The sequence below is a fragment of the Lissotriton vulgaris genome, chromosome 6 (assembly GCF_964263255.1).
Source record: "Lissotriton vulgaris chromosome 6, aLisVul1.2, whole genome shotgun sequence".
NCBI classification, from domain to species: domain Eukaryota; kingdom Metazoa; phylum Chordata; class Amphibia; order Caudata; family Salamandridae; genus Lissotriton; species Lissotriton vulgaris.
This window is the reverse complement of record NC_141694.1, coordinates 1,441,670,225-1,441,695,029: the sequence shown is the minus strand read 5'-3', so window position 1 is coordinate 1,441,695,029 and position 24,805 is coordinate 1,441,670,225. Positions and strand designations below refer to the sequence as shown.

General features: G+C 42.3%; 1 protein-coding gene across 1 annotated transcript in view; it reads right to left on the bottom strand.

Annotated features, from left to right (window-relative positions):
• Positions 1 to 24,805, bottom strand: part of IYD (iodotyrosine deiodinase) — a 277,048-nt gene that overhangs the window by 106,492 nt on the left and 145,751 nt on the right. The window contains exon 2 of the mRNA XM_086927570.1: positions 11,635 to 11,823. Within this exon, the coding sequence (XP_086783696.1) occupies positions 11,635 to 11,823 (189 nt within the window). The remainder of the gene's footprint in view (positions 1 to 11,634; positions 11,824 to 24,805) is intronic.

Genomic DNA, 24,805 nt, shown 5'->3' with positions numbered 1-24,805 from the left:
GGTAATGACCAATTGTCTAACCCAAGCCAACAATTTTCTTTAAGGAGAATGCTGTGACGGATGCAGCAGATGGTGGATTGTCCCATAATGTACATAGACCGATGGATGGAAGTAATTTTTTTTATCTGGCGAAGACATGGAATTTTAGTATATGATTCTGCATCTAGGACATTTGTTAGTCCCACCCTGTATTAAGTCAAGTCAGGTTGGGATCAAAGCCTTCTCCATAGTAGCCAAAGTCTGGCCTTGTCTACAACTAAATTCATACCCATATCAAGCATCAGTGGGAGAAGAGGAGTGCTATCTGGAAGACGAGTTAGGATTCTCAAAAACATATTCTCAGAATTTGCAAGCAAAGATAAATCTGAGAAGCTGCTTAGTTCAGAGCCATAAAGTGCAGAGCTTTGTGCTTTGGAATCATTTATATGTAAATCCAGGGCGATATCGGCTTTGAATTATAGGAGCTGTGCTCTTTTAATATGGCACCTGCCATTCATTTGGGATGAAAGTTCCACTTGGGGTTTCCATACAAGATACGAAGACAAGGTAACCCCTAAATAAGTGAAAACATACACCCTCTCTAGCTGGGTGTTCCACATCACCCCCCAACTCTAGTCTGCCTTTGAAAGTTTTAGGTTTCTGAGGGGTCATAAATTTAATTTTGGCTGAGTTAATCTCAAGTCCCAGAGATTTACAAAAATCTTCAAAAAGATGCAGCACTCGCTGTAGACCACTGGGTGTTTTAGCCTCATCGATGCTTGAGATATTCTTCTCCTGTGCTGGGCCATAATAGAACTGGGTGTGGTCATGACGAGCCCAGCTCGTCATGAGCACATGAGCACCGTGCCTCATGATGAGCTGATCTCGTCATGAGCATCAAAGGGGTTAGAGATCAAGAGTGTATCGTTGGCAAACAATACAATTAATGTTTTGATACCAGTCAAAGAAGGTGCATCCAAATGACAACTTCAGAGATTCTGTACAATGTAATTTAGAGACGGGCCAACATGCATCCTTTGTGACCCCCTTTAAGAGTAGGAAAGTTGTCCATTAGCTCTCCTTGTTGCCCTCAGTGGACATGCGCATAATTATTCTCATGCATATGGATGAGAATGGTGAGAAGAGTCAATCACATGCCCATACAAAGGAGGACATGCCACAATTTCTTGCGGGGGACCAGGTCAAAGGCCGATTTAAGATCAACGAAGGCAACATGCTGGCTGCCTACCCTGATCACGATCGTCTTCCGGTATAGAAGAAGGAAACAAAAGACTTGATCCATAGTGCTTAGCGTCTTGCAGAAACCAGCCCGGAAGGGGGACCGAATATCATTGTAATCTTTTCAACAATGTATTCTACCCAAAAAAAGGCGTACCCATAATTTCTGGGCACAATCAATTCAACTGATTGGCCTGTAATTGAATGGTAGGGCTTTATTGCCTTTCTTGTGTATTGAGATTACTTCAGCTCCCTTCCAGGATTCCATAATATGGATACCACTGGCAATGGCATTTGCCAGAAATAGAAAATACATGGACAAATTCTCCCTGTACCGTAGGAATAAGTCGGCAGTGATGCCCTCCAGACCAGAGGATCTGCCTCTGGCTATCGCATCCAGAGTGAGGCTAACTTCTACCATTTCAAAAGTAAGCTTCTGCAGTGCAGTGGAGTCATCTAGTTGCAAAATGGTCGTCTACTAAGGGGGTATGCTTGGATAATGAGTATAGGCTTAAAAATATTCCACCCATACAGAAAGACCTACAAAATTGGACGTGGAAGGTGGATGGGCCTCTCTGACCCATTTAACTAAGGCCCAGAATTTAGTTGATAACATGACAGTGCAAGCCTCTTTTAGGTCCTGCCATTCCCCATCATCCCATTCCCTCTTGGCATGGGCCTGGGCCAGTTTGTAGGCCTTCCTGGCTGAGTGGATATGGGAGATGTCCATAGATTTCAGTGCCTCACCTAGCTGACAACGTAGGCACCTGCACTCCCTATTATACCAGGTTTTGTTTGTAATTTGGAATTTCCGGATTTTACTGGCCGGAATAGTGAAATATGTTAACATTTTAAATATGTTTAAAAAAATGTGAATGTTGGGCATGAATATCAGGTATGATAGCTATCCCTCTGTCACCTACGGTGCTTTTGTTTATCTTCGCTAAGGCTAGGTGTAAATCAATGGCAATTGTTGCTAGGCAATCAGGGGTCTATAGTATTCGTGACCATTTAAGGTGATGTGTGTCATTAGAAGGGTCAATCTCTCTTGTGCTAGCTGCATAATGGTGTTGACTCTCCAACCTTGGGCAAAAAGATGTCATATTAAGACATAAGGGATTGTGATCACTTTCATCCCTCATATTGACAATCACGTTGCTTAGGCATGGCCAATGCTATAGAGCAATTAAAATGTAATCAATGTGGCTTGAATAAGGTGAATAAGTACTAGCCTACTTCCGATCCGATTTAGTTCTTCCATTTGCAGATCTAAGCCCATATTCCAATGTGAGTGACTTTAACTGAAGGGCTGTCTGCGTCCGTTTGTGGATCTGGGGCAAGTCAAGTTGCAGTACTCGCAAAGTCACATCTTCATCCACCCCAGATGAATATCATCCATATTTAGGGGATCAAAGGTGGAGTTAAAATCTCCTGCTATGATAAAGTACGCTTCCCCTCAATATTCCTCCAAACATTCCGCTAAAATAGAAATAATTTCTGACCTTATTCCCGCCTTTACCCCTCTAGCATAGACATAGTCGTTTAAATTGCATAGTCTAATGTGAACTGTGAAGATAGCAGCACAATCTGTTTGCAGCTGTTTTACAGTAAAATCTAAGTTTAATCTAATCCATGTAATTAGACCACCTGCTGGTCATCCTGGGGATTCAAGTGTAGCAGGAATCGAGAAGTTAAGGTAGCCTAACTTAAATACAAACTCCAAAGCCCAGGTTTCCTGCAGTAGGAAGATGTCTTTGAGTCTATATATGTATCCCAGTCCAGGAAGTGACTTTGGAACTTAAACCAGCCACGTTCCATGACATGATGGAAGCCAGTTCGACAGGCAGGGGAGCGGTAAGAGAGGAAGGAAAGTTTACCATCCGTATAGCCTCACGGGTGGGAGATAGAGGGAGAGGTATTATATTGGAATTTACAGAATAACAGAGGGGCAAACATTCTGTGTTGATTGCAAAATGTTAGGTAAGGAGTTAGTCACACACTGACCACTATCATCAAGTGTCTGGGTTTCAACTGTCAAAGGGGGATTTCAAGGGTAATTTTGGAGTTAATCTGCTAGCCGCAAGGGAGATTCTCTTGAATTTAGAATGGGGGGGGGGTGATATACCTGTCTGTGGTTGAATTCTGATCCTGATATCTGTACTTGAAGCGGATATTGGAGTCACTAAGGGTAGAGGTCCTTATGTTAAATGCCACTTGGGCATCTACTAGGTTTCTGCTGGGGATAATTAGCTCGATGGTGACATAATTGGTGCCAATATGCGGGTGCCTAGATGCACCTCAAATGTGCTCTTTTATTAGGGAACAACAGCCTCTCATCTTTCGAATCCCAGTGTATGCATTTAATTATAAGTGAATCCTTACCTTCTTTGTTGCACATCTAGCTAAATTTGGGAACATTAGTCATGAATATTGGGCATCCTCGTTGTGGGGCTGGTAGGCTTTCTGTAGGCTACAATTTGGAAGCCATACAGCAGGTTGCTGTTTGTAGTCTATAAGCTGTATAGTTACAGATGAAGAGGTGATGGGTCGAGCAGTGCGATCATTTAAAAGCAGGTAAAGCGTCCTCCACTGTCCCATCACTTTGGACTTCTCCTGCATTTTGGGGACAGGCCTATGCTCTTTGATCAGGGACAGGTGGCTAGGGCAAAAGAATTGACTTGCCTTATTTAAAGAATTCCCCTTTGGGCTAGGTTTTTTTCGGCATAACTGTGTCAATGGTGGTATTTTTTTACAGCAGTTATTTCATTTAAGAGGGTGGATAAATGAAGGACCATTGCTTTAAGTTCTTCTATCACATTTCTGAGTCCGGAGATTTGATGTGTTAAGGTAGCCAATTCGCCTTCAGAAACTACGGTATTAAATTGTGCCGGTCCTGATTTGCATATGGCCATGTCTGAACCCAGATCAGTTGACTGGGGGTGAGTGTTTGTATTGTCAACGCTCCGTCAATCACCACCTTTGGTTTTTCTTTGTTCGCCCTAAGTTGGCAGGGTATGCTCAGACGTGAGTCTCTTGCTCACTTTGCCACTGGATTCAAGCAAGCCCGGCTGAAGATGGCTGTAATGCCAGAAACCGGTCCTGGGAAGCTTGATTCCGGTCCAGGGAAGACATGGCTTGGCAGTACGGGCTGGACTGTTCCCATGAGGCACAGGGTCGGACTGATTTGCATATGGCCATGTCTGATCTGGGGTGGCGGAGTGAGCTAAAGAACGGTGATGGATTAAACCCAGATCAGTTGACTGGGGGTGAGTGTTTGTATTGTCAACGCTCCGTCCATCACCACCTTTGGTTTTTCTAAGATTATCAGATGGCAATAGTGGTGAAGCAGTGTGAGTCTGCACTTCAAGGGGGAGAAGTCTATTGTTACCAGGAATTGAGATTGTCTGTATGTGTGTGATCATATTCGACATGCCTGACACATTTTTTAAGTCTGTGACAGGTGTGCTGGAGACTGCAATCGTTTCTTTTTGTTGTGTTCCCTTAGGATGGCCTTTAAAAATGAGCTATATTTGAAGCGTCCCCTGCTTGCCCTTAGTGCCTGGCCAAATGTTTGATTTAAGATCATGCGGGCTGTTTGCCTTGGGGATAGCACCTTGATTGGCGTGGGGGACTACAACATTAGTGTTGTTCGAATCGGGTCGATCTTCCTCTGGGGGTAATGTGTCTAAGTTAATAAGGGTCTTCACTTCCTAAATTAGAAGATCAGTCTCTTCAAACGTGCAGGTGTCAGGTTTGCTGGTGCTTTTCAGATGTTTGGTGATGCCCTGTGAAAGGTCAGAAGTCCTTCATTTACCCATTTTGCAAGCACGTAACAGCTAGTCTGAGATTTCAAGAGAATGTACAATGATGTTTCAATCTACTTCAAACAGCACTGAAAAAGAGCATTACCCACTAGAGGAAACACATAAAAAATGCACAATACTAAATCTAATGTAAAAAAAGATATAAAACAAATGCAAAGTAACTTAAACAACAAAAATGAAGAGATGTTATCAGCACAAGTGCAGCAAGGGCTAAACAAGAAAGAGTAGACATTAGATTAAAAGTACCTTATCACACTAAATTTAGAAAGTGCGGCCAAGAGGGATGGCCCACCCAGCCTCCTACGGCCTCTGACTGGCAAGGACGGGCCCATTCTTGGCGCAGCCTACGCAGCGGGGCTGCAGTGCGCTTAGGTAGTGCACGAAGAGTAATGCCAAAAGGTTTATGGTGGGTAGAGCAGTAGGAAATTGTAAAGGAAGTCACTGCCTAACAATTTTCTTTGCTCGTGTGCATGTGACCCATGCATTATAAGGAGATTCACTCACTTCATTTCTATAAGCAAGCAAGTGGCATAAAGCAGTAGATATTTAGGGTTTCTTGTGTGGTTCTGGGCAAAAATGCAAAATTTATATTTCTGAAATATGTCAATGTGGAGCGGACAAAAAATAAAATTACAAAAACGAGAGCAGGAGAGCCCCATATCTTTCTGGTCCCCTAATCCATCCTCATTTTCTCCTTTAATCCTTATTCCCTCCTTTCTCTCTAGTGGATTTCAGTGGTAGAATTGGTAATTATTGATTGCACTGCCGGACTGAGGCCCAGATTTACAATAATGCAGCGCAATGCTTCAACCAAAGTTGCGGTGTTGTGTAAGAGAGGAAAATCACAGGAATGCACCTTATCTACTAAGATATGTCACTGTCCTGCTCTCTCCCAAGCACTGGTGCACAGTCAGGCTGTCTAGTGCCACGAATACACCTTTGCACTTTGGTTCAACGGTGTCTGTGTCAAGTCTAGCATAGGCGATGTAATGGAAGAGTATCCTTCCAATACAAAATACCATGTCTAGTGAAACTTTTCCCTCTTTGGTTGTGTGCTTTAAGCTGCTGCACAATTGCAAAGTTGGAAACCTTGAAGAAATATAAGCATTCTACCGTCTCACGCCTGCCTCAAGGAGGCATTATTTGTAGGTGCAAACCCCTGACTACTGTTTTTAGTAGATAGAACTTCGAGTGGTTGAATTGAAACGCCCATGTACAACCCAAGGACCCCCCCCCCCCCCCCCCTACTCCTTAATGCAAAGTCCTGCTTGGCTTTACTGTCAGGCAACATTCAATGGCAAAACATGTTTTGTGCTGAATGTGGTATTGGTTTATGTATTGTGTTGTGCGTGTGTGTGTCTCGTGTGTGTGGCGCGTGTATGTGTGGGGGCGCGTGTATGTATGTGCTCGTGTGGTGTGCGTGGAATGTATGCTGGGTAGAATGCAGGGAGCGGAGTCGGTTACTGGAGGGGAAGGCGGAGGATGTCTGTTACTGTGTCGCTGTATTGCCTTCTACTTATGTGAATAAAGAAGACTTGAAGATCCACTTGCCTACGAGAGTATTACTTACAATATATGGCGACGAGCGGGATTCTTGGCAGCAGCGGCACTGTGTATTAATTTTTTTTTCTGGAAACTTATTTTTTTTCATTGGATTATCTACTTTGTTTATTTCAACCTGCAACTATTTTTTTTACTAAGAAGAAACTACTTACGATCTACAACTGGTATGTTTAAGAAATTTTACTTTGGAAACGTATTTTAAGAAAGTTGACCTTCGTCAATGCTATTCATCCACGGCGCATTTTTCAAATTGACTTGTGAATGAACATTCTGCATGTGCAGTTCGTTATTGCTTAATTCCGAGCCTTCGGACTTCCCGTAGCCAATTGTCATCATCACGCTAAATGATCATCACGTGATACTGTCATCACGTATAGCGTGCGGCCATTTTGAATATATTTCGGCATCTTAGCAACGCGTTTTCTAAACAAAGCGGCAAGGAAGTAATGCTGCAACGAGCAACGCGCAATTCATCAACGCGTTAACGAAGCGAGCAGCGAGGAAGCAACGCCACAACTACAACGTGTTGCTACGATTTAAATGATGATTTCAACTTCAATGGGTATAATTTACTGCGTTTTAACGCTGTTGTTTTGAACATATAACAATTTTTACACCAGCCATACCAGTTGATTTCTATATTTAAAATCGATATTATTACCTTTATGAACATCTTTATTCAATACAAAGTATTTTCACTATTGGAACTTTGGTGAACTTTTTGCACAAGGCATTTTCAAAAAAAAAAAGGAATGACTTTGGTGAACTTTTTGCGCAAGTACTTACAGAGGAATATTTTTTTTGTTTTCTCTTTCCAGTTTTAGGTTGTATTAACTTATTATTTGAAATGTCTTCGATTCATCCACCTCCATTTTTTTTAGCGGAGTCTGGTGAACCTCCCATTGCATGGGACTTATGGATTGATATGTTTGAGGCCTATGTTGAAGTTTTAGCTGAAGAAGAATCTTCTCAAGATAGGAAAGTGTCCTTGCTAAAACATAGATTAGGTGCTGTAGGTTTAAGAGAGTTCAAAAATTTACCTAAAATTGATGATGCTGGTGATATGGGTGCTTATCAGTGTGCTGTCAAACAGATGCAAGAGAGATTTGGAAGGAAAATTAACGTTGTGATGGAAAGGTTTAAGTTTTATTCAAGAGCTCAAAAAAGTGATGAGTCAATTGATCAATATGTTTCAGTTTTGAGGGGTTTAGCGGTTACGTGCGAATTTGAAAGTATGACCTATGATCAGGTTTTGCGAGACCAGATTCTTATGAAGACTAAATCTAAGAAAATTCAGGAGAAATTATGGTCATCTGGTAGTACTTCATTGAAAAATGCTATTGAGGTAGCCAGAGGTGTAGAAATTTCTGACCAATGTATTCGTGAAGTTAGGAATGAAAAAAATGATATTGACTCTAACTCAATTAATGTAGTAAACAAGGGTGATAAATCTAAATTCAAAAGTGATAATAAGATGACTAACTATTCATCTTATTCCAATAAAAAGGGAAATGAAAAAACTTTTGATAAAGGTAACGAACCGAAAAAGTTTGCATGTTTCAGATGTGGGTCTTCTACTCATCTGGCAAACTATAAGTGGTGTCCTGCTCTCGATAAAATATGTACTAATTGTAAAAAAAAGGGACACTTTACTAGAATATGTCGGAATTTTAAAGCTAAAGTTAATTATCTACAAGATGATGAGCAAGATGACATTAATTATGTCCAAGTGGACAATCAAGAGGATGCTTTCCACGTTGTAGGTGATGTATGCAGTATACATGATGAATTAGTTGAAGGGACAAAAAAGGTTAAAAAGTTACCATCATGCCTTGTTAATATTGATGGTCTAGAAGTAAAGGTCATGGTAGACTCTTGTGCGTGGTACACCATTATGGGCATGGACTTGTTTAAATCTCTTTGGCCCAACAGGCCGTTATTAGGTCCTGATGTACATCCGGGTAGTTATACTGGTCACAAGATACCTTTAGAACTGTTCATAAGTGCTAAAATAAGTTTTGGGTGCAATTCATGCCAGGGTAAAATTGATGTGGCCAACAAAGGTGCAACTATTTTGGGATGGCCACACATTTAGAGGATGTGTTAGAGGATGATTCAAAACATTGCACTGCCTTTATAACTACAGAAGGAATGTTCAGGTATAAACGTATGCCATTTGGCCTGGCCAGTGCATCTGCGGTATTCCAAAGGGAAATGAGCAGGGTTTTACAGGGTATTGAAAATGCTAAGGTGTTTCAAGACGATATTTTAATTTATGGGAAGGACAAGGAATGTCACGATAAAAGTTTATTTGCTGTTTTAGACGCATTAAGGGAAAGTGGATTAACTATTAAAAATGAGAAATGTGTATTTGGGAAATCTGAAGTAGAATACTTAGGACATGTTATATCTAAAGATGGCATCCGACCTAAAATTAGTCATGTAAATGCTATCGTAGCTGTTCCAGAGCCTACGAGTAGGGAACAATTGATGTCATTTCTTGGACTAACAGAGTTCTATTCACGTTTTATTGAGAACTATGCTTCAAAGGTTGAACCTTTGAGATTATTACTAAAAAGAGGTGTAAAATTTACATGGGGTGACCAACAAAAAGCATGTTTTGAGGAAGTGAAAAAGGAAATAGTTACGACACCTTGCTTGAAACCTTTTTTGCCAACGGCTGAATGTGTGTTGTCTGTGGATGCATCTGGTTATGGTATTGGTGCTGTGTTTTCCCAACGAGTTAAGTCGGAAAAATGGGTGGTAGCGTATGCTTCACGCACTTTGACCCAAGCAGAGCGGAATTATTCCGTAATAGAGAAAGAATTATTGGCTGCTTCATGGGCAGCTGAAAGATTTCGGATGTATGTGTGGGGGAGGAAGTTTAAAATTTGCACCGATCACAAACCATTGGTGAATATTTTAAAACCTGAGGGTGGAAAGAACTTAACTCCAAGGTTAGCTCGTTTGGCTTCAAAGCTGCAAATGTTTAGCTTTAACATAGAATACATTCCGGGTAAGGACAATGTGGTCGCGGATGGTTTATCTAGACTACCAAATGTGGATTCAAATGAAGTTAAAACCAATACTGATTGTGAGATAGCATTTACTGCCAAGGATGTTTTTCTTATAGGTACTCAGGGTGCCTTTAATGGTATTTCTGAGAAATCTTGGATGAGTGAGATGGAGAAAGATGTAGTTTTAAAAGAGGTTAAACGTTTCATAGTTGAGGGTTGGCCAAGAGAATCCAATTTACGGGGTGAATGTGTTGCGTTTTCTAAGATTAAGGATGAATTGTGTATTGTTAATGACATTATTCTAAGAGGTGACAGGATTGTTCCTCCTGTCGGTGTAAGGAAGGACATTGCTGAGAGAAGTCATCTAGGACATGGTGGTATGTCCAGCTCAAAGAGGAGGGTCAAAGAGTGGTTTTGGTGGCCAGGAGTAGACTCCATGGTGGATCGATTAGTAAGGGATTGCAAGATTTGTGGCACTAGTGATAAAGTGGCTAAACCATTAAGTGTGCCATTAACTATGGTAGAGTTACCTCAATATCCGTGGCAGAAAGTAGCTATCGACTTCATGGGGCCATTTTCAGCTTTATCATCCATAGAGTGTTATGCAATTGTACTAGTAGATTATTACTCAAAATGGCCCGAGGTAAGAATGGTAAGTGGGATGACTACAGACGTGGTCATCGAATTTTTAGAGGACGTATTTTCAAGAGAGGGCGTTCCTGAAATCTTGGTTTCGGATAATGGTCCTCAATTTGTTTCACAGAAAATGGAAGAATTTTTACTAGTGATGGGTATCAAGCACACTAAATCATCATTATATCACCCAGAGGGTAACGGCCAAGTTGAGCGCTTCAACAGAGTAGTTAAGGAAGTGATTGAATTGGCATTGAGTGCAGGGTTACCCTGGAGGAAAGCTTTGCAAGAGAGGTTGACTGCTTATCGTGTGACTCCTCATTCGGCTACAGGGAAAACACCTTTTGAAATCTTGAGAGGTAGGAAACCATTTACTGGGTTGGTTCCTTGGTGGTTGAGGAAGAGAAATGATAAAATGCAAATGCAATGTGATGCTAAGAATATTGATAAAGAAGTCAAGTCTGAGGTTAGGAAGTATCAAGATCGTAATCAACAGTATCATGGTAATAAACATGCTTGGCCTTTAGTTAAAATTGGTCAGATGGTTAGGGTGAAGAACCCTAGGAAGGTATTAAAAGGCGAAAGTGTATGGTCCAAACCTTTAAGGGTGATAAGAGTGTTTGGTAGTGCTGCTGAATTGGAAGACGGTAAAAGGTGGAATTTTCGCCAATTGAGTTTTTGTAGTGAGACGAGTGGTGTGGTAGGTGTGCATTCTGATGGTGGGTCTTGTAGTGGTTACTTGTTAGGTGACGATTTTAGCCTTGTAAAGGATACTAGCAATGCAGGTAGGTGTAGTGCTAATTGTGAGCCTGGAAATGGTGTCAAGGATGTTGTTGATGCCGGACCTGGACCATCTTGTCCAATTGTTGATGTTGGAGGCGAATGCCTTCGCCGTGGCGATAGGGTAAGGAAGTTGCCTTTACGGTTTTCTGATTTCAAATTGGGATAATTCCTTTTGCGGGAACTTAAGCTTTTGAGGAGGAAGGTGTGTGGTATTGGTTTATGTATTGTGTTGTGCGTGTGTGTGTCTCGTGTGTGTGGCGCGTGTATGTGTGGGGGCGCGTGTATGTATGTGCTCGTGTGGTGTGCGTGGAATGTATGCTGGGTAGAATGCAGGGAGCGGAGTCGGTTACTGGAGGGGAAGGCGGAGGATGTCTGTTACTGTGTCGCTGTATTGCCTTCTACTTATGTGAATAAAGAAGACTTGAAGATCCACTTGCCTACGAGAGTATTACTTACAATACTGAACATATATTCCAACGTTTTGTTCTCGTTTGCATCAGCTTTTTAACCAAACCCTGGCACAAACCATTATTAAACCTGTCACTGAGAGTCCGATTTAGAGTTTGGAAAAACACAAGTTCATTACTATGCATTACCTGCTGCTTTGATGATATTGTCAATGACCTCTCTCGGGACCGGTTCACTACTTATAAATCGGACGGATCTTCTTTTATTGAGCATCTCATAAAACGCCTTTGACCTTCTGACCATGTCAGCCTCAGGGAACCGGTCGCAGGAGAAAGGGACGTGCAGCAGGTCTTCCTCTTCCTGCCACTCGTCTCCATCTGGAAAAAATGATTAGACTATATGAATTCTTCGATCTGTCTTCTAGGAGTAAATAATTATATACAGCCCAAACTGGATCCTAGGTGTGCGGGATCCCATATTAAACATTTTACAAACTGTAAAAGTTTGGAATCTGACAAAGCTTCTGGTGAGATACCGCAGGTAAGTACCATATCGTTTTACAAACCATAGCACAGGCCTTATCAATTTATGTGTAAAGATTTCAGTGTCTACATACATCAGCATACTATTAAAACACTTGGAACATCAGTTCAAATGATGCAGTATGCAGCACTTTTCGATGTTATAAAAGCATGCATGACACAAATACCATGTATGTGCTGTGGGAAATAAACAATACTGTCTCCCTTCTAATGCTACATTACCATTTTGTGATTTTTTCAAGACTCAGATGTGTGCATTGCTTTTAATAGACCACAAACCTTTCCTAGAAATACAACAGGCGTAGCTTTTGCTCTCTCATAGTTGACTACAGAACACTTAATTAACAGGGACAGTCCAATCATATTGAAATTCCAAGCGTCATTGGACACTTTTTCTGAGGTGTCTGACAGTAGGCAGACTTCTCAAACCACTCATTTAGGGCTACTAACTTTACAGCAAAACATAAATAGTTCCTTCCTTCCATTTCCAGTAGTTAAGAGCCGAAGCCAATTAGGCCAATGAGGCAGCAGCAGCTACATTTTACAAAGGTTTACACGATGAGTTGAAAGATAATTTGGTATTAGAAGAAAATCAGCCTATGGTTTGTGATGTGTTAATTGATTTAACACTACAGATTGAGGGTAAACAACAAGCTCAAAGAATAGAGAGCATGTTTTTTACCCGAAAATGTAGCCTCTGTCCGTGCAGGTAACAGCTGTGAGGCGGTGGGGCTGTTTAAGGGGGGATTTCGAGGGACGATGCCGAGGGAATTTTTTTAAATTTATTTTAATTTTCCCTCTGCATCATCCCTCGAAATCCCCCTTTACCTGACCCCACTGTCCCAACACGGTTACCTGCACAGACTACTGCTGTGAAAATGTCAGCTTCAACCATGAGTAAAATCCAGAGAAGAGAAGAGCCAATTCAGATCAGGTTAGCATGTAGAACTCTGTCAGCAGAGGAGAGGGAATGGCGAAAAGTTTGAAATACTTTGAGGCATATTTACTAGGAAGTGACGGAGTGCGGTGATGGCCACCTTGACTTAACGCCGCACTCCGCCACTTCCAAAACGCAGGGCTGTACCGAATCCAGGAAACTAAAGAAGGACTGAGAGAGCATTGGTTTGTTTGATTGAATGCCACTGGATCAATATCTGCCTTATCAGACTCCTCTGGCTTGAAGTACAACGGGGTTGACATTTTTTTGTGCAAAATATAACTCCCCTTATACACTTTAACCCCTTCACTGTGGCGGCTATTCCGCCGCAGTGCTAAGTGGGTGGGGGGGCCGCGCGGCGGTCCCGTGCTCATGACGGAACCGCTCCGTCACGGCACGCGGGTGAACTGTGCTTGTGACGGAACGGTTCGGTCACGGCCCCGCCCGGGCTAGAGAACGTTAGCGCAGGCGCGGAATTCGCGCCGCGCAGGCTCCGCGAGAGGGCTGTGACAGAACCGTTCTGTCACCAGCACAGCCCACCCGAGACTCGTGACGAAACGGTTCCGTCACGAGCATGGGAGGGGTTAAACACCTAGTCCTACTAGACAAACCATTACAGATTTGCAAGATTCAGACTGAAAGACTAAATTAAAGTTGTGTTTTTGTGCTTTTTGAAGCAGCAAAACCACTGTTTTTGAATCTTTTAATGTGCCACAAGAGGCACACTCACCAGCCAAAAGATAAGTCTTTGAGAGGGAAGAATCAGGCATGTAGGGGCAGTGAGGAGTTTAGTGCTAAAGATGGCCTGGTTTCTCAATGTGTCCAATTCCATATACAAATAAACAGCTAGTGCTTCTGCACGCTGATGGAATAGTTTGCTATTTTGCACTTATTTAGCTTTGAAGCAAATATTTTAGAAAATAATCTTTTAATATTTTCTTTTTAATATTTTGTCTGCTGCGATTGTCATTTGCTCTTTGTATGCTTTGTTCCTCTTAAAGGATTAGTGGTTGTAACAGAGATGGCAAGAAATGTTTTTCTGATTTTAAATTGCATGTGGTTATATTCCTGTCATTCCAGTTGTAATAAGAATTCTGTCAGGAGGCTTACTCCACCAAAGAAACAGTCACCAGCTGAGACATAGGTCTTTGCGGGGGAGGAATAGGCCATCTTAAAAGTACTACAAGTAAACTTAGTAGTCTTACTGTGCATTTTAATAGAAGATGCTAAAAATTAAGGACTGTTACCCCGATGTGCAATAACCAAGAAACCCTTATTATGCATCATCTGTCCATAGAAAACAAATTTGCCTCCATCTTTAAATAACTGCATCACTTTGACTATGCTGATACAGTATTTGCTGAGTCAGCATTAGGGAAAACATTGAGGTACTTAAATTGACTCTTGATGATAACCAGTCCTTTGTATAGTGTCTTGTGAGTCAGCAATGACAAGATCCATTTGGAGTCTTATTGATTTTCTTGAACTATGAAATACGTTTTGGGTGTGTTGAATAGAGTTCATGTTTAGAACGTTGAGTTTGCACTTACATGCACAGGAATAAAGACGAATAATACTATGCTCCGTGTGTTGCATAGTCATTTATGAGTAACAAGGCTGAGGAGGAGGCTACAACTGGTGATGAAATAGGGGATAAGTAATCTGAACATCGACAGTGCTCTCCAACAGAGTTTGCCATGTTCCACAAAATGGCTTGTGTGTGCAACAAGTGCCTCAGTCGAAGTGAAGATCGACATTTGGCGTATGTGGAGTCAAAGCACCATTCCAGCCACTGTGAAGCAGTTGATGACGGAAGCCTCACTAAGAAGTTTATTCACTGTTGGCCAGAAACCTGCGAATAAGGCTGTGAAATAGGTACCGTGATGTTATGCAACTCTGAGCTACAAATACTATGGAATGATAACGCTAAAGTTGGAAAAAACCAGGCACAGAGAAGATCTAGAAAAAGCAACATATAAGGGCGAGAAAGCGCTGGCAGTGAATGAGCCAAATACAGAAAGTGCTAAATATTAAAACAAAAATGGGTTGAATAATGATTGGGGATTCTTCAAAGGGCTTGTGGGAGCCTCAACGCTGCGCCTACTTAACCTCCTTGTTTTTTTCAGCCGTCCGAGGCCCAGGAAAACTCAGGGAAGCCACAGACATCACTGGCATGGGACTCAGTCCCCTAACAGGCAACACCAACATCATGGCACGGGAGGTGATGTCACCCTCCCTACTCCTTTAAAGAGGCTCTGCACTCCCGCAGCGTGGGATTCTTCATAGGGCTTGTGTGAGCCCCAATGCTGCGCCTGCTCAGCTTGGTTTTTTCGGCCGTCCGAGGCACAGGCAAACCCAGGGAAGCCACAGACATCGCTGGGGGCGGGACTCAGTCCCCCAGCAGGCACCACCAACATTGTGGTGCAGGAGGTGACATCACCTTGCTGATACCTGTAAAGAGGCCCTGCACTCCCCCAACTCAAATAAAGTATATTGAACTGAAACTGCTTGTGGAACTTACCAAAAGCTGAGCAAAGAGAGTCCTCATACCACAGCTGTGAGCACAGTGACCCATGTAGAATACCAGGGATTGTGAATACAGAGCTGTTGATCCCTAAAGCGGACAACACGGAAAGTGCCAGGTGCATTCCGCACAACTTGAAAGTCCTTCAAGAGTTGAAAAGTTTTGTAGGCCACTAGAAAAGAAAGTCTACCCATTCTGACTAGCCATAATGACCCTGAAGCAAACATATTACACGGACTTGCCGATGGTATGAATGTTGCAAGTCCAGGTGAGCAGCATAGACTCTCAACACCAGGAAGTTCTGTAGTATCATGTGAGCAAGAAATGACAGAACCCTTTTGGCTCCCGGTAAACTCCACAGAACTGTGGCATTAGTGTTAGAGCATAATGAAGTGAAGGCAAGTTTAGAATGTTGAGTTGATAGTTACACACAGCAGAATAAAGACCTGAAACACTAAGCTCCATGTGTGACGTAGTTATTGCCGGGTACCCAGGCTGGGGAGGACGCTACAACTGGTGATGAGATACGGTATAAGTAACCCGAAGATTGACAGTGCTCTCCCATGGAGTTTGCTGTGGCCCAAGCAAACTGCTCGTGCATGCCACGTGTGCCTTAGTTGAAGTATGGAATCAACGCTTGGTGTACGTGGACTCAAAGCGCATCTCCAGCCGCTGTGAAGCATTAGTGAAAGTCTACACATCAATGACCAAGAACCTGGTAATCAAGCTGTAAAGAAAGGTACAGCGCTGCTATGTAAGAAGAAACAATACTATCCATTATACAATGTGTTAATGCTGAAAGCAGATACAACTAGGGGTCAAAAACGTGCAACGTGATGCCTAAAAGCCAAAAGATTATATAAAAGAGACAATCAAGTGCTTAACACCAGAACAGATTAAAGCGAGTCATCATTTCACAGCACTGGGTGAAGTGGCCCAAGAAGAAGTGCCCAGGGTTTTGCTTACAGGGCCACCCATGCCTGAAGCGGCCCACCACCAAAGCTGTTTAGTGGGGTTCAGAAAAACTCCACAGGTCCTCAAAAATTGAAAAGCCAAGTGCGGCAATCAGAATAGTGAAATTTTTCAGATGGCAGTGAATAAAGAAGCCAAGTTCCCAGGTATTATCAAGGATAAGCCAGAAGCCAGCACGTCGCAAGGTCTCAGAGATCGTTTGCATAAACAAGATCATTAAACAGCGTCGGAGGGAATGCAACCCTCAATGTCAGTAAGTTCCACCCAGGTCTACAATACTGCCCCCTTCCTGAAATCACCACCAACCTTCGATACAGCCAAAAAGCTAAATTTTTGCGACCAATGGACTGCTTGGATAGGGACATTTGATGATTTAATTGTTGCACTTGACGGATCTAATAACAGAAAAATTATCAAGTACCTCAAAAATCGTGCTGGTGAAGGTGTAAGAGAAGTCATAAAGAAAATGCTACAAGCTGAAGATGTCACATACCATCAGCTCAAAAAAGCTTTGAATCTCAAGTTCAATTCAATGCCGACTACGAAAGGTACATTTTCAGTCACGAACGACAGAAAGCTGGTGCAACCATCCATGAATTTGTTAAGAATGCTCATCAAACACCATAAGCTCAATGAATTAAATGATGAGGAAGCTATGCGCTTCAGAGTTATTGATGGATGTTTGTAAGATACATTTAGACAATGAATGCTGAGAGAAACTCTGAGTCTGGAGCAAGTGCTACTGGCTGCAAGACCTGAAGAGCTTGCTGATCGACAAGCTGCTGACATGGAGGCCAGAGGTGACAAGAGTGAATCAGTCATGAGTATGAAAAGTTATCTGAAGCACAAGACTGAAGGACACAAGGTGATGTCTACACATAAAAAGAAGTGATTCAGGTGTTAATTTTCACTTCCACACGAAGGTAAATATCTCACCATTGGGCAGGTATGTGAAAGAGAACCATTTTGTAATGGTTTGCAAAGTGAAGGGAAAGAACGAAGTGCGTCACAGCACAAAGACAAAATGGCCACTCGCACCTTAAAGAAGTAATGTTTGATGCACGCCCATAAGGCCCAGTGACAATATCAGATGAGGCAAATCGACACCAAACGAAGCCGATCGCCACAGCATCGGTATCAAGTGAAATTGAGGAAGATGGTTGTGCAAGGTCGATGTTTAACTCAAAAAAACGTGCGCCTGTTGGACTGGCCACCTGTGAAAGAAAATGTCAGTCAAAGAAACGATTACACTGAAAGTCAATGGTTGTTCGATAACTTTCATTATTGACAGTGTTGCATCAATGAACCTCAAGCCGGAGGAGAAATACATTGAATTGTCTCCATTAGCACAACTTGCACCATTGAAACCAAAAGTATATACAAGGGCTTCATTGATGCCATTAAAAATTCAATGTTCATTTGTAGTGTAGTATTACGTATTGGGCCTTTTAAACTATTTGATTTAATTATTGTTCTACTATCTCTATTTACCCTAAGCTACCATACTAAATCTCTTTGGTCCTCTGATGGATCTTGTTCTGTGCTGAAAGGGACCGCAACACTTAGAGGATGAACGATTATCATATGAGGACCTGGAATAAGAGAATTGTTAACATTCAATATTGGGTATGAACTCCCAAGTAATCCCACCTCTAGATCAGTTAACCACCAAATCAAATTAATCCTAGCCACAAACAAATAATGAAACAGAGTCAGCAGAGGGATTTATCTTAAATTGTATTTCTATTTAGATTCAAATAATTTGCATGCAACCTAAATTTAAAATAGATCAGATTTAATAGACATTTGCAAATTCTAGGGGGATTCAGATATGAAGGAACTATCTTCCTCAACCGAGGGAGATTTTATCCTAAGGAAAAGTGAATTAGAAGGGAAATCAGTGGTAGCTGATACCAACCCTACTAGGAAATTTCAGTAAATATCAAATGACCAGTTCCTGTTCATGGACAGAATCGCCTGCCTCTGTCCGTACTACAGTGTAAATGCCACAGCCACTCTGAAACAAACTCTTTCAGCTGAAAAGGTTCCACTACTTTTGCATACCAACTAGCAGCAAATTGCAGTATTTTGTCACAATTTGCGTTGTTTCCAGGAAGTCCCAATCGTCAGTCTCTGTACCTCAAGATGGGAAAGGAAAGATGCCCCTTGGTTAAAAATGTAGCCAATTATACTCCATTGAAAGCTGAACACTGGAAAAACAGAAGCCCTTGAGTTTGGCCAAAAAGCATCCATCTGGAATCAGCTTTGGAGGCCTAGATCAGCAGGGGCTTGTCCGCTCCCAGTGGCTAAAGTTAGGAATCTCGGCCTAGTGTTTGATAAAGATATGTCCTGGCAGCCACAGATTAATCAAGTGGCCTCAGCATACTTTTTCATGTTAAAAGGGCTGAGAAAGATACTGCTGTTTATCCCTTTCTTCCTTAGGAAAACGGTTATAATTGCCACTATCTTTTCTAGGATCGATTACTGTAATGCCCTTTACTTGGGATATAGCACTGCTCAACTGGCCAAGCTCCAATCAGTTCAAAATGCAACAGCAAGAGTACTTCTTAACCTGCCTAAGCACCACCCTACGTCCCGCTCTATTAGGCAATTACACTGGCTTCCAGTACAACGACGGGTGGAGTTCAAAGCATTATGCTTGGTTCATAAGGCACTGTCCGGAGATGGGGCTTTGGATCTTCAATCCCTATTCTCCCGATACCAGCCAACCCGCTCCTTGAGGTCTGCTGTGCAGGGTCTTGTCAATGTTTCTAAGATCAAAAGACTATGATGGGGAGGCAAGGGCTTCTCCCATTTGGCCTCAAGGTTATGGAACTCAACCCCCTTACACCTCAGACAGATCCCTAACCGGAAGCTCTTTAGGAAGGAAATTAAGACATGGCTTTTCACCCAATGATGCATCGGGTAGTACTTGTTTAGTTACTTTACTCAGCGCCAAGACGCCTCGGCATTAGTGCGCTTTAGAAATACCATCATACTACATACTACCTATCCCTCTTTTTTATAAAACGGAAGCAATAGTCCTATACCTAAAAGGGATGTAACAATAGGAAATTCCAATCGCATCATCACTCCAACATTCCGTGCAGCAAACACACAAACACACTGGCTGAGCAGGGGGTGTAAAAGGCATAACAAGAACCAGAGTAGGATACTATAATAAGGGTCAGAAAGAGCAGAAGTTGGCAAAATAGAGATCAGAAACGGGCAGAAAAAGGCAAAAAAGAGATCACAAAAGGGCAGAAAAAGGCAAAATAAAAGTCAGCAATGAGCAGAAACAAACAGAATAGAGATCAGAAACAAGCAGAAAAATGCAAAATAAATGTTAGAAATGAGCCTAAAAGAGGCAAATCGAGATCAGAAATGAGCAGGAAGAGGCAAAATAAAAGGTCAGGCATGAACTTAAAGAGGCAAAATAAAGGTCAGAAACTAGCAGAAAGTGGCAAAATAATGGTCAGACACAAGCAGAAAGAGGCAAATTAAAGCTCAGAAACACACAGAAAGAGGCTAAATAGAGATCAGAAAATAGCAGATAGAGGCAAAATAAAGATCAGAAATGAGCAGAAAGAGGAAAGATAGAGGTCAGAAATTAGCACGAAGTGAAAAATAAAGGTCAACAATGAGCAGAAAGAAAAATAAAGGTCAGAAGTGAGCATAAAACAGGCAGAAAACAAGAAGAACCCACTCAGGCACTCATGCACCCACACACAGACCGACTTAGACACTACACACCCAGTGAGACACTCATGCACTCACTCTCAAAGGTTACAGGTTAGAGTTAGGAAATACAATTTAAAAACCTTTGAAATTCCCTGGAAAAAAACAAAGGGTATAGGGACATTACGATTAGGAAATAGAATTTAAAAAACCTTAGCAATTCACAGAAAAAACAATGCTCACAAGGACATCATAGTCAGGTTCAGATTTCACACGCACAAAACCATAGAAATTCAGCAGTTATAGTTACCTGAGCTATCTATTTCTTGTGCCCCTGCAATGCATAGCTTATAACCTCACATATTACATCACTCATGACATGGTCAGTGGTATATCTAATAACATCTCAAATGACATCACTGATGACATCAACCAAAGAACCAATCACATACTCACTCACACCCCATGCAACATCTCATTTAATCACTCACAGACCCTTTCACAAATCAATACACATACTCATGCACCCACTCACTCATGCCATGCATAGAGCCACTCATACACCCATTCACTCACTCTTAAAGGCACTCACAAAACCAGTCACTCCCCCATACAGATACTCATACACCAACGCACTTGCGCATACAGATCATAACACATGTACCCAGTCTACTAAACAGTCACTGAGACATCCACATAGTCTCCCACTCACTAGATAGGATAGGATAGGATTAAGATTCATAGAGCGCTCGAATGCGAGGCATCTTGGTGCTGAGTTGAGAAAAGGGAGGTCCAGCAGTAGCAATGCCGCCCGATTATGCCCTGGGGAACAGACACGTTTTTATTAGCTTCCTAAATACTATCCTGTTTGGTTGGAGTCTCACTGTGATAGGTAGTTGGTTCCACAGCCTAACTGCACAGCGCGATAGACTCTTTCCACCCCATTCTGGCTCTACAGATTTCAGTGGCACAGATGAGACCAGAATTAGAATTTTGAAGATCAGCAGCCCCTCCACCATATAGAGACGTATGAACCAGACATAAGGCCTTGAATTCCAGACGTTGCTGTATTGGAAGCCAATGCAGCAATTTAATGGCAGCAGATGTGGGGTGACCTTTTGGGATGTTCAATAATATCCACGCAGCAGCATTTTGTATGGACTGTAATTTGGTCTTCTGTGCCTTGTCAATGCCTATGAATAGAGCATTACAGTAGTCTAAGCGGGATAAGAATAAGACCACTAATATTGTTTTTCATAACTCCTGCGGAATAAACTGGAACACCTCACCCATACGCTCACTTACACACCCATTCACGCACCCATACAGGCACTCATGTATCCGCAAACTAACACTCACCCAGACAAACACACATGCAACTGCTTGGTTAGGTTCAGATTTTATACACACAAAACCATAGAAATTCAGCTGTTATACTTATAGTTGTCTTAAATAATTATAACTCATGCCCTAAGGTACCTATATCTTGTGCCCCACCATGCACAGTTTTCTCAGCAACAATTTTACTGCAAATATTGCAGTGATATTAACAATGATGTCATAGAAGGTGTCATGAGTGATGTAATATGTGGGGTAATTAGCAGTGCATGGCGAGGGTGCAAGTTATAGTCACCTTAGGGTACAAGTTATAGCTACCTGAGATAACTATAATTGCTGAATTTCTATGGTTTTATTTGTTTAAAATCTCAACCTAACAACATCCTTGTAACCTTGATTTTTTTCAGTGAATGTGCATGATTTTCTAATGCTATTGCCTAACTATAATGCCCCTGTAACCTTAGTTTTCCTATTTTATATTTCACAGTTTTTTAAATATAAAATGTACTACAATTTCACTCATAAGTTCAATTTGCTAATACACATTTTCACAAGTTTATAAATACCTTTTATTCACACATTCATTCTCACTATATATATTAAAATATTTAGTAGAAGTACAAAGCTTCATTTCGATATTAAATATCTTAAAAAGCACATGGCAGTTAAAATACAATTAATTTGTAAAAAACATTAAATAAGCACTTAAACAGGGATACAACAGTAAAAAATCATTAAACCAATTACAGCTTTGGACATAATTAAAAAGTAGTCACCTTATAAAATTATCTTAGGTCTTTCAGTCTGATCACCCACGCCCAACTAAGAAATTTGGCCACAAGCTAGGGTGGTGTTAGGATCTGTCTGCAAGATTCTAAGGGCAGAGGCATGATTCTTGGTCTCAAGCTGACGGCAAACAGGTTTTAACCATTTCGACCTTGGTTTATTATAAGCGCGACATACAAAGAAAAAATATGGGATGGTTTCAGGTGCATCGGTACAAAACGGGCAAATGGCAGGTGTTTGGTTGGGGCGTTTCCACTTACAGGTGCATTCACGGACCGGAAGAGTTCCCAGTCTGAACTGAATATATAGAGCCCTATCTCTCGGTTTCCTAATGAAATCCAGATAGTGTTCAAGACTATGTACTGTCTTGTGTAGACGGAACTCATCTGTCAACCTGCCCAGGTTGGTATCTCTAGAATCTTGGGCATCAACCCATAGCCAATAAGCTCTTTTGATCTCCAGTTTAGACACCGATACACCTGTCTCCCATGCAATATTAAAACCAATAGCCAAAAAAAACTTCTTTACCCGAGTAAGCCAAACAATTTTATGGGACCCCTGCATATTCATGACTTCTCTAAGGCCATCTGCGTAGCTAGATAGCTCAGCTGTACGCCACAAATGAGCCCAATAGAGAAGCGGGCGCAAGATAATGAGATCTTTAATTGATCGGCGTCCAAGGTCATATTGGAGTGGTTGCTTGGGGTACCCCTAGGTAATGAAACGAGCTCCCTAAAAAACTTATTTTCAGCCATAATAAGGGGATCAACATTGTTGAAACCCCAGAGCTCAGCTCCATACAATACACTACCTACAGCTTTTGCAGAATAAATCTCCAGTGCAGGTGCTATGGGTCTGGATATTGAGGCTCTATGTTCCCTCCCAATGACTCCCAGGACACGTTTGTGATTCAGGGCCATTTTCTCAATATGTGGGTGCCATTTCAATTGATCAGATATCCTTAACCCTAGGTAGTCAAATGTTTTAAGACGCTCTAAGGACACCTCGTCAAGTGTAGGCATACAGTTGGCTTTCTTGCTAGGGTTGAAATAAAGGAGCTTGGTTTTGGTTGTATTAATGACCAAGCCCCTTAAGTTACAAAATGTGCAGAACCGGTCAAAAAGCTTCTGGAGCCCCATAGGTGTTTTAGATACCAATAGCGTATCGTCCGCAAAGAGCATGGCGGGGTCTTTGACACCGGCCAGGGTAGGGGCATCGGCATCGATATCAGACAGAAATGAAACAACCCCATTTACAAACAATGAAAAGAGGGTCGGCGCCAGGACGCATCCTTGGCGGACGCCTCTATTTACCGGGATGTTGTCGGTTTTCTGCTCCTGAGTGACCCACCGGATGCAAGCATAATTTCCATTGTGCATACGGGCCAACAAATTCAGGATGGACAAGGGGAACCCCATCTCCCGCAAAACCGCCCACAGGGGCTCTCCGGGGAACCAGGTCAAATGCGGTCTTTAAATCGATAAAGGCCAATACAGACCTCCCTTGCCAATGGTTACTATCTTCCAGTGCAGCAAAACCAGCCTAAATGCCTAGTCAACAGTGCTTGTGCACGCCCTAAAACCTGCCTGGAATTGGGAGATGATGTTATTCTCCTCCGCCCATGAAAGGATCCTCTCCAGAAGGACCCTGCCAACCACCTTCTGGCCAGCATCAATGAGGCTGATTGGAGGATAGTTGGCAGGGTCTCCCCTTTGTCCCTTCTTATAAATCGGGATCACCTCAGCCCCTTTCCAAGAACTCGGAACCGGAGACCCCTGGAGGAGGGCAATAATCAAGAGGGAGAAGAACTTAGCCCATTGCTCGATATTGGCACGAAATAGATCGCCAGGAATGCCATCCTGGCCCGGTGCCTTCCCTGGTACAATTTTATTAATGGCTATCTCGAATTCTTTTTGCCCTACAGGATCGATGAGGGACAAAGTATCTATCGTAGGTGATGTGTCGTGTCCAGGGGGCCCACTGTTATCTGTTACCCCTACCCCTTCATACAAACTCCTGAAGTGATCGAACCACTCCCCATCAGTAATATGATTGGGTATTGGTTCTGTGTCGCCACCATTTGAGCTTCTGACCAAAGCCCAAAACCGCTCACCATTTTTAGACTGACTAGCCAGCTTCAGCTCCTCCCAATGGGAGTCATCCCAAGCCCTCTTTGCCACCAGTAACACTCGCCTATACTGGGATTGGGCTAAGCGGACCTCAGCAGCATCGCAAGTTTTAATGGCAGATATCAATTTGGATTTTGCCCCCCTACAGTCCTGATTATACCACTTGGCTGCTGGTTTCCTGCTCTTTAGATGGCTTGTAGCCCGAGTATCAAGGAAAAGAGCGGCCATCATATCAATTGTTTCGGCATAAATCACATCAGCCTGGGCGAATCCCAAATCGTTAATGCAAATTGCAGAGAGCTTCTCGGTCTGGTCTCTTACAACCTCCCCAAGGGCGCTGGTTTTTGTTCATCTGGGATGAATTTCTGCTTTTGATGAATCTTCTACAATTTGAAGGTATTATTTCCCTAGTCACCATCCTCGGTCTACTACTAGACTGAGGCTTCCCATTAA